Below are 10,681 nucleotides of genomic sequence, written 5' to 3' on the forward strand. Positions count from 1 at the left end.
ACATCCAGGCTGCAGAAAGGCAGGGCCTCTAGTCTGCCTGGTGAGGCATGCGGAGGGGACACGACTAAGCTGGGCTACGTGTCACATGCCCGGAGCCTGACCTGAACTGGGAAATAACTTGCCAGTACAGAGTGGGGCCTTGTGTTTCCCTGGAGTCTCCTGGGACCCCTTGTAGCCTCCAGCCTTCTAATCCTGCCAGGTCATCTTTCCTTTCATCCCTCCTCAAACTTCTACTTCTCCAAGACACTTTCTTGCGTGGTACCTGGCCAAGCCCCCCTCTCTTCCCTGTGCCCTAAGTGAGCCCTTGTTTGAGCTCAGCCCCTGGTTTGCAGAGCTGTCTGTAGACCCAGGGTGGACCCGACTTGGGCTACTGACTCACAATGGGACCTTGGGCAGGTCACTTCTCTGCTCCGAGCCTTAGTACCATCTGCAAACAAAGGCTGATAGCTTTGACATTGCTAGATGGCAGGAAGATTACGTGAAGGGATGCAGGTAAATCCTGTACCAAGAAGGCTCTAATAAATGCCATGCTAGAGCTCTGACTCCATTTCCTCTGAGGGGTCCTATTATTATCCCATGTCACAAATGAAGACACTGAGCCTGGGACAGGTTTTTCACTTGATCTAAGCCCATGAGATTCAAACTGGAGCAGCCTGGCTCCAGAGTCTGTGCTGGTGCCTGCATCTGCTTACAGAGGAGAGAAGACACTCCTGATTAGATTAGAATTAATTTCTTCTTGCTGTTCTTCATACAGCCTTGACAGGCTACTCTCCAGTTCCTTCCTTTTACAAACAAAACTGAAGCAGACCTACAGGACAGGAGAGAAGGCCACAACTTGATATTTGAGTCAGACAACTTCTCCACACGATTCACGGATCCCGTTTTGTTAGCAATGCTTGTTTTTTTGAAAATCTCAGTCTTTTCAAGGGAACATTTTAGTAAACGTGGCTTCTTAACTTCAGAGGATACCTGAGCGGCTCTGATATTCCCCCTGGGTGTCCAGCTTTGTTCCCCAGGATCACATTTTCACAGCTTGAAACTCACTGTTTCTTCTCACCTGCTTATCCTAGGAACGTGGTGGGTTAGCAGGGCCTCTGATACATTTTACTGAATGAATCATTTAGTAGCACCTGCAGATGTAACCCCAAGATGACTTTTATGTGATACAGCCAAGCCTAGATCGACTGTAGCCTCCATCCTGTGTCCTGGGATGTCTGTGCTGGACTTAGGCTGGTTTTGTTGATGATAAGAATGTCTGTTTGATTGAGATGTAATGGCTTTCAGAGTCTGGGGGATCCAAGTAGAAAAAGGACTTATTAGAAGAGAGGTCTGGGCTATGGAGAGAGATCTGGCTGCCGTCAGCATGTAGGTCCATTCATTCATTTGTTTGTGTATATAGTAACATTTTATTGAGCTTCTACTTCATGCCAACCCCTGATGAAGGCTGGAGAAGGAAATGGCAGCCCATTCCGGTGTTCTTGCCTGGAGAATCCCAGGGACAGAGGAGCCTGATGGGCTGCTGTCCATGGGGTCGCACAGAGTCAGACATGACTGAAGCGATTTAGCATGCATGCATGCTTTGGAGAAGGAAATGGCAGCCCACTCCAGTGTTCTTGCCTGGAGAATCCCAGGGACAGAGGAGCTTGGTGGGCTGCCGTCTATGGGGTCGCACAGAGTCGGGCACAACTGAAGCGCCTCAGCAGCAGCAGCTGATGAAGGTGCAACGGTCTTCTTTCACAAAGCTAACGTTTAGTGGATATGTGGCTCTTGGGCATAATTAATGCCAGGGGAACAGTTGGGATTCCCCTACAGGGAACTTTTGAAATGAGAACATGTGGCATCTCTCTGACACCAGAAAACCACCACAAGGAGCCTGGAAGGACACTGAATAGCAGGCAGACAAGAACACATCTAACAAAATACATAGTGAGATACGACAGAGATAGACAGTGATTCACAGTTTTTAAAGGTTATGCTCCATTTTTCCTGTTATAAAATACTGGTTATATTCCCCATGTTGTGCAACCTATCTTTACAGCTTGCCGCTGCTGCTAAGTCACTTCAGTTATGTCCGACTCTTTGTGACCCCATGGACTGTAGCCCTCCAGGCTCCTCTGTCCATGGGATTCTCCAGGCAAGAATACTGGAGTGGGTTGCCATGCCCTCCTGCAGGGGATCTTCCCGACCCAGGGATCGAACCCATGTTTCTCATGTCTCCTGCATTGGCAGGCGGGGTCTTTACCACTGGCTCTGCCAGGGAAGCCCCATCTTTACAGCTTATTTTATACCCAATAGTTTATACTTCTTTTTCTCCTATCACAGTATTGTCTTCCTTTCTTCCTCTCCCTCCTGGTAGCCACTAGCTTTTCTCTATGTCTGTGAGTCTACTTCTTTCTGTTGTTGTTATATTCACGAGTTCATTTTCGTTTTTAGATTCTGCATGTAAGTGATACCATACAGGATTTGTCTTTCTCTGTATGACTTTCTTCACTTAGTGTGATGCCTTCCAAGTTCGTCCCTGCTGATGTATATGCCAAATGTTCATTCTTTTTTATGGCTGAGAAGGATTCTGTTGTGCAGATGTACCACATCTCCTTTATCCACGGATCTGTTGATACATACTTAGATTGCTCCCGTATCTTGGCAATTGTAAATGATAGTGCTATGAACATTGGGTTGCATCTATCTTTTCAAATTATCGCTTTGTTTTTTGATATATACTCAGCAGTGGAATTTCTGGGTTAAAAGGTAGTTCTATTTTCAGAGTTCTGGGAAACCTCCATACTGTTTTCCACAGTGGTTACACCAATTTACTTTTCTGCTAACAGTCTACAAGGGTCTGCTTGTCTCTAAACCTTGTCAACATTAGTTATTTGTGTTCACTCTGATGATAGCCATTCCGACAGGTGTGAGGTGATAGTTTATTGCAGATTTGATTTATTTCCATGCTGATTAGCGATGGTGAGCCTCTTCTCATGTGCCTGTGGATGCCATTTAATCAGCTTTTAAACTAAATCAGCGAGAATTGAAAAAAAAAAAAACGGTAACTAAGGAAGTGTCAAATCCAGCACATGCTTGGTAGGAAGACTGTACATTGATGAGGTGCTTGGGGAAAAGCTGTTTGCAAATATGTGTCAAGAGCCTACAAATTTTACCTATCTTTAAATCCAGCTATTCCCTTTTAGGAATGTACTGCAAACTGTTGTCTAATCATGAACAGATGGAAAGGCTTAGACATCAGTGTTATTGTCACCGTGCTGCTTACAGCAGTGAATAGTTAGAAATGACTTACATGCCTACATGTAGGGGATTAGTTTAATGAAGGATCAGCATGGTTCTACAGGCACTACACACCATTAAAAATGAAGATGTAGGGGATTTTTAACAACATAGGAAGTAGTCATGGTACTTTTTTGTGACATAAAAAAGTCATGAACTAATTTATGAGGCAATGGATTGAGAGAAGATATTAGCTATTTTTAAAGGCAACACGGGATCTATTTTTAGAATATACTCTCTCAAAGCAACAAGAAAAAGATAGGCAAAGACAATTAAGCAAAGGTTTTGAATGGTCGTTTTTCAGAAGAGGAAATCCAAAGACTGAGTCATATAAAGAGACGCTCAGACTCATTGGTGAGAGAGATGCAGATTAAAATGAGGGATCGCTTTACTTCAATCTGATCGGCAAATATTAGGAAGCAGGGTGATGTCAAGCAGGGGTGTGGAGGAGATGGCAGAGGACCCTTTGGAGGTGGGGGAGTGTGGCTCGGCACCAGCTTTCTGGAGGCATCTTAGTCGACCGTACTTGGTTGAATCAAGAGACATCATACATTCTTGACTCAGCACTCCTGCCTAGGTGTTTGTACCCAGAGCCAGTCACATGCGGCCCCGTGAGGGGAGCCTGGTGGGAATGTCCAGGACAGGATGGAGGGCAGTGCAGGAAGTCTCAGGCAATCGAGCCATCCACTGTGGAGTGAACAAATCAAACAGGCACATGATGCCCAGTTAACATGGAGCAACAGTTAGAGGAAACGAGGTTGACAAACACAGAGGCACATGCTTGGGTCTGAAGTCATAATGTTGAGTAAGAAAGTAAGTTGAGAAAAGATGCAAAAAGTCATTTGGGGAAATTAAAATGATGCCTTCAGAAATCATGCCATGTTTTATAAGGACCCATGCTATCAAGCAGGTGGGCTGGGTGGGGTGGGGTAGACGGGAATGGAGGATGAAGAGTCTAGGGAAAAGTGAATAAATGATCAACACCAGAGAGGAACCTGGTCCTGGTCAGGAAGGAGATGGTGTTGAGACTGAGAAATGTGAGGCAACTGCCACCTGCCCTGAGGTGCTGAGTGCTTGCTAACTCAGTCCTGCCCATCTCTTTGCGACCCCACGGACTAGAGCCGCCATGTTCCTCTGTCCATGGGATTTCCCAGGTGAGATTACTGGAGTGGGTTGCCATTTCCTCCTCCAGGGGATCTTCCTGACCCAGTGACTGAACCCTCATCTCCCGTGTCTCCTGCTTGGCAGGTGGGTTCTGTACCACTTAGCCACCTGGGAAGCTCTGCAGCTGAGAGTCAAGCCCCACGTGGAAATAAATAAACCCCAGTGAGGTCCTGGCCAACCAACCAGTGAAAGCAAAAGTACAAACAAAAAGTGTGTTTCAATGATATTATTAAACAATATATTTGTAAGAAAAGCTTGACTATCAATGGTCAGCTTTTTGGATGTAGGCCTCCTTGATATTCTTCCTGATATTGTTTTCCTTCCCAATTTTTGATGCTGAATGTACATGACTTTTGTATAGAAAATGACTTCTGCAAATGAAGTGTGAGAGTATGTTTGATAGAAGAAGAGCAGGGGCTCAAGGAGTTTTGTACCTAAAAGGTGAGAACATTTCAAAACAGGCTGGCTCATTTGGCCATGTGATCTTTAGTTAGCGGGAATTCTAGCCTGCAAGGATTCTGTGTTCAGGCTCAGAATAAAGCATGATGTACCTCCTCAGCTTCTTAGCCCAGAGCAAAACACTGTGGACCCACCTCTGTGTCCATCTGTCTGGTTGCCACAGCTTGACTGGTGGCTGTCAGTCGGGGGCTGGGTTCCAGGATGGGCACCTCTGTGCCCCTCATGGTGGCATCGTGGTTAGGGATGGCTTCTTGCAGGGAACCCTGACACTCTGGTCTCTGCTCGGAGTGTCCTACAAACAAACAACAAACAAACTTCTATTGTGCTATGAGCCTGTCCTGCCTCAGCAACAGAGTACAGCAATTGAAAAGTCACAGGCACAGATAGCAGTACTTTCTCAAGGCTGCCTGTGTGGTAAATAAGCCTTTGGCTAGTTTTATGGGCTTCCCATGGAGAAGGAATGGCAACCCACTCCAGTATTCTTGCCTAGAGAATCCCATGGGTGGAGGAGCCTGGTGGGCTACAGTCCACGGGGTCACAAAGAGTCGGACACGATTGAGCGACTTCAATCACTCACTCACTCACTCATGGGCTTCCCAGGTGGCCCTAGTGGTACAGAATCTGCCTGCCAATGCAGGAGACACAAGAGACACGGGTTCAATTCCTTGGTGGGGAAGATCCCTTGGAGGAGGACATGGCAACCCATGCCAGTATTCTTGCCTGGAAAATCCCATGGACAGAAGAGCCTGGAGGGCTACAGTCCATGGGCATGCAGAGAGTCAAACACGACTGAGCACGCACACATGGCATATATTCCTGTCCTCAGGCCTGCTGACCCGGGCCTCCCAGCTTGTAAACATCGGTTTTGGTTCTTTTAAGTTGACTAGGGGATTTCAAGAGTCATTTTGAGGGCAAAGTTCTCTAAAAATATTGAGTGTGGAGCTAATAATGCTGAGAATGAAGAACTTGCACCCTTTTGGTCTCATGTGATGGAGTTAAAATAGAAGATATGGAATTGCACGCCTCTACAAATATTGAGAGACATTTACATGTTTTTTCTATTTACTCAGCATTCTTAAAGAGCAGTGTCAGATAATAAAAAAACCAGGTTTGGTATTAAAGGTTCACATTTCAGCTGGACGTCTTGTTGCCTGGGTGCCTTTTGGGTCGTCAGTTTCCTTACTTAAATAGAGAAGATAAGAGTACCCATGTCTCTTGTGAGGGAGTCTGTAAAGAGCCCAGGATGGTGCCTGGCAAATGTTAGATTGTCAATATGAGTCACATTTAAGTTGGAATCTCTTTCTTCAGAAGTGTTCCTTATTTCAGTCAGTTTCAGATTCTTAGAGGAACTGGGCTAAATGAGGATGATATTTCGTTCCACAATCAGCTTCATCAGAAAGTGTTGTGATGGGACTATTCAGTTTTCTTTTTTGTTCTGAATTCAGATTTGCTTTGCTGAGGCATGGAGGCGAAAGATGTCTCAGAGGCTGAAGACAGAGCTGAGGATCCAGGTTCCAAAAACAAAGGCCAGCCTGATGCTGTGCAACCTGATTTCCCACCAGGAGGGCAGACCCCCGGCCCCACTGCCCTCTGGGAGATGCTGGAAAGGAAGTTTCTGGAATACCAGCAGTTGGCTTCCAGGAGCCCGGCTGAACAACAGAAGAGCCTGTTGAATCTTCTCCCACTGTTCCTAAAGGTTGGTATTCTCATTTTTGAAACTGTAAAAAGATGATACAGCACTCTGGAGACCCTTCTGGGCTGATTGGAAGCTGGAGTTGGTGGTTTTAATATCATCACGAGTGGTCTCCGATTGGTTGCTTAGAGGAGAGTGTTGTGTTATTTAATAAAGATAGCAACAAGGCTTATCTCCAGGGTGAGGATGGACTTGGAAAGGATGGACAGTTGGCTCTTGAGTATTATTGTCTCTTTAGATAAAAAAGGACATTGTTCAACAATGATATTGTTCAATCCCAGCTTAGGGGCCAGAGGAGAAACCTGCTCCTTTGGAAGCTAGGAAAGGAATCTGTGTCCTGACATGTGAGTGGCGGCGTGGCTGGTGACTCCAACACCAGGGCCTGGGAGAGTCAGAACATAAGTTGCATCAGTAACGCAGACTGAGATGTGATCAGTGGGGAGCAGCAGAGCAGTATTCCCTTCCTTGGCTGTAGACACACAGGAGAAGCCCAGCCTGCCCACTGGGCTGGCACTCTGGCTGGTGGCAGCTGAGAACAGTTTGGGTACAAGGAATTTCCTTTATTGTCTTGGAATGAAGTTCCTGCCAGTGAGGTCTGCCTTGGAGTTGAGTGTGTTAAAGTCTAATTGTAGAGTTAGAAAAGCATCTTTTTTTATGAAGACTTAGTTTTTGCTTGACCATTGATTTTGGGATATTATTGCAAAATCCATACACTTACATTCAAAGTATGGAGAATATGAGATACTTTCACATTTGAAAATAAACTTGGATATCCAGGTGGAGGCTTTGGCAGATTTTTATTGGGAAATCCCTTTGCTAATGTGTTTCATCTAACCTATTAACCAGAAATACTTAATGATTTCCAAAGATGACTCAGAATTTTCTTGGGATCATATTTATAGGATGCACTGAATACTTAGGCATGCCTTTCTGTAAAAAATTGCCAAGGAACTTATTGTCTATGAATTCATAATTTTCTTCATGTGTTGGACTAGTATGCTCCCTATATCCCATTTCGCAGCCTGGATAACTGGCACATAGGGAACATACTGGAAAAGAGCAACTAGACCAAGAGGGCCACTTAGGTTTCTCACTCCCAGCCCTTCCTGCTTCGATGACCCCAACTTCTGGGAGGCCGTTTACCCAGTTCTCAGATCACCTTTGCCTTATAAGAGGAATGTGAGAATCGCTGCCTCTCGCCCACCAAGTCCCTGGGAAAGTGTCTGGGTTCAGCCATAGCGCTGTATCTTTCCCACCCCTCTGAGCAGCCCTAGCCCTGATGAAAGGACTCTGCACCTGAGAGCTGGGGCTTGACACCTCTTTGCCTCTCTCCAGATTGTTGATTTGAGAATTCATTCTTTTGTTGTACAAATATTTGGGCTTCCCTAGTAGCCCACGGAGAAGGCAATGGCGCCCCACTCCAGTACTGTTGCCTGGAAAATCCCAAGGATGGAGGAGCCTGGAAGGCTGCAGTCCATGGGGTCATTAAGAGTCGGACACGACTGAGCGACTTCACTTTCATGCATTGGAGAAGGAAATGGCAACCCACTCCAGTGTTCTTGCCTGGAGAATCCCAGGGACAGGGGAGCCTGGTGGGCTGCCGTCTATGGGGTCACACAGAGTTGGACACGACTGAAGCGACTTAGCAGCAGCAGCAGCAGCAGTAGCCCAGATGGTAAAGAATCTGCCTGCAATTCGAGACCCAGGTTTGATCCCTGAGTTGGGAAGACCCCCTGGAGAAGGGAATGTCTATCCACTCTAATATTCTTGCTTGGAGAATTCCATGGACAGAGTAGCTATTTATTGAGCTCCTGTAGTCTCTTTTGGGCCTGGTGCTATGAAAGTAAGGAAGACCGATAGAGGTTTTACCTGCAACTGTCGAGAACAGAGGATACTGAGTAGGACCTAAAATGTGTTTGTTTGGCTTCTAGGAATTAAAAATGAATTCAGTTCAGTTGCTCAGTCATGTCCAACTCTTTGCAACCCCATGGACTGCAGCACGCCAGGCCTCCCTGTCCATCACCAACTCCTGGAGTTTACCCAAACTCATGTCCATTGAGTTGGTGATGCCATCCAGCCATTTCATCCTCTGTCGTCCCCTTCTCCTCCCGCCTTCAATCTTTCCCAGCATCGGGGTCTTTTCCAATGAGTCAGTTCTTCACTTCAGGTGGCCAAAGTCTTGTAGTTTCAGCTTCAGCTTCAGTCCTTCCAATGAATATTCAGGACTGATTTCCTTTAGGATTGACTGGTTTTATCTCCTTGCAGTCCAAGGGACTCTCAAAATTGAATTCATTCAAAAATGAATTGGTGCCATTTCTTCAAAGTGGAAAGTTTTCTTGTGAGACAGGTTTCAAATTCCTCTTGAAAATATTTGTAGCTCCAATAGTGATAATTGGATGGAGATGGTCAGGGGCACCTCTTTAAACAGAAGATGGTCTTGGTCTCTTAGTTCACCCTAGTCCCTCACTCTCTAATACACCCAAGCCACATCACTGATTTATGTTATCTGACCCTATATACACATTGACCTCACGGATAGCAAGTGGTTCCTATTATAACCTAACATCAATATTGGTTCATGTTTCCCAAACCCTTTCCTAATTACAGGAAGAACGATGGCCCTATTGTTGAATACATGAGATTTTGAGTCAAACAGTAGGGCTCCAGACCCAGCTCCATTGCTTATTCGCTGAGCGTCCTTGAGCAAGCTACTACATTTTACTGGGCCCCCGTTTCCTCATCTGTAAAGAGGAATCAATGCCACTTTGCTGGGATACTGTGAGGGTGAGATCAGATGAGGATTGTAGAGTCCACAGCACATGGAGAGTAGACATGGTGCCCATTCCCTTCCCGCCAACTGACTGCACACGGAAACTGACTGCACACGCGCAGCTTGAAATCCCGTTAGTTACCACGATCTCCAAAAGCGCTGACAGAATCTGCTGTGTTTCGGATCTCTGGTGCGCACCTCTGATGAGCCCTGTAGAGGCAGACTATCATCAGCTTTTTCTTTCTTTCTTTTTTTTTTTATCATTTACTTAAAATCTATATTCTTTTAAGGCCCATATGTTTACAAACCTGTTGTTCCTATTAAGCTCTGACCAATAAAATCCTGCCAGAACAATAGCTCTCAAGCTTCTTAATTAAGAATTGGTAGCAGAAAGGAACATGGGGAAGGTGGGAAGCTGGTTTTTTTTTTTTTTTTGTGGGGGAGGGGTTGTAGTGCAGATAACATCTGAGCTGTAGATGAAGCCCGAGGATGGCCATTGGATTACAATGTAAGAAATCAAGCTTGTAAAAACTCTCTTCCGAATTGTATATCCATAAAACAGAGTTCTTTGAGTTTGTTTGCAAAGAAGCCTCTTAGGAGTATCAGGACTTAAAAAGCCATCTCCCATGGCAAGTGGCCAGTCAAGACTTTCCTATGTCTCCTTGAGTTCAGAAAGACTGCCACTCCTTGCACCTGTGTGTTTAGGGAGTCGACCCCAGAACCTTGCAGACAAGGAGGTGGTTTAATTGGATCACGCAGGAAGCAGCACAGAGCCAATGACTCCCCAGGGTGCAGGGTGGTGCTGGCAGGAAGGATTCAATGGACCATTGTTCTTTCCCCGCCGAGAGCCTTGGGCTTTGGTCATCCTGAAACCTTCCTATCATAAGCTCTTAGAGCAAGAAAAGGCCTTCCTCTCACAAGTACGGGCAGGTCCTGTTGGCCTTCAGTTGACTGCTTTAGGGAAAAGGGAACCACCTGCATCCTCTCTCTGCATATAGATATTGGGTAATAATAGACAGAGAAACTAGAGTTACAGGTGTAGTTGTTGAAGATTGTCCTTAGAATATGTACTTTGAGAGAAAGCAGGCAGCTAGACGATGGGGAATCCTTGGCAATTAGTGTAAAATTCCTCCCTGTCTGGGACAGACAATCTCATGGGTGGGATGACATGGGGAAAAAGGCAGCTCTGTGCATTTGGTAGATTAGGGATACTGATAATAGGTTCACACTGCTCCTTTCAAGAGATGACATCTGTGTCCCCTCCCCTGGAACCTGGATGGGTTTGTGATGGCTTGACTAATTGAATAGGGCAAAAA

The 10,681-nt window shown here is 45.7% G+C and overlaps 1 protein-coding gene across 10 annotated transcripts in view; it reads left to right on the forward strand.

Annotated features, from left to right (window-relative positions):
* Window positions 1–10,681, forward strand: part of WDFY4 (WDFY family member 4) — a 248,179-nt gene that overhangs the window by 16,036 nt on the left and 221,462 nt on the right. For 9 of the 10 annotated variants that reach the window (XR_009493217.1, XM_024986689.2, XM_024986690.2 and 6 more), the window contains exon 2: window positions 6,348–6,598. Coding sequence is in view for 9 of the 10 variants with exons in the window: in XM_024986689.2 (XP_024842457.1) it covers window positions 6,365–6,598 (234 nt within the window). In the remaining variant the exon portion in view is untranslated. Of the gene's footprint in view, window positions 1–6,347; window positions 6,599–10,681 lie in introns of those variants that run through there. The other variant, NM_001205945.3, reaches the window with a different exon arrangement.

The sequence above is a fragment of the Bos taurus genome, chromosome 28, assembly GCF_002263795.3.
Source record: "Bos taurus isolate L1 Dominette 01449 registration number 42190680 breed Hereford chromosome 28, ARS-UCD2.0, whole genome shotgun sequence".
NCBI classification, from domain to species: Eukaryota; Metazoa; Chordata; class Mammalia; order Artiodactyla; family Bovidae; genus Bos; species Bos taurus.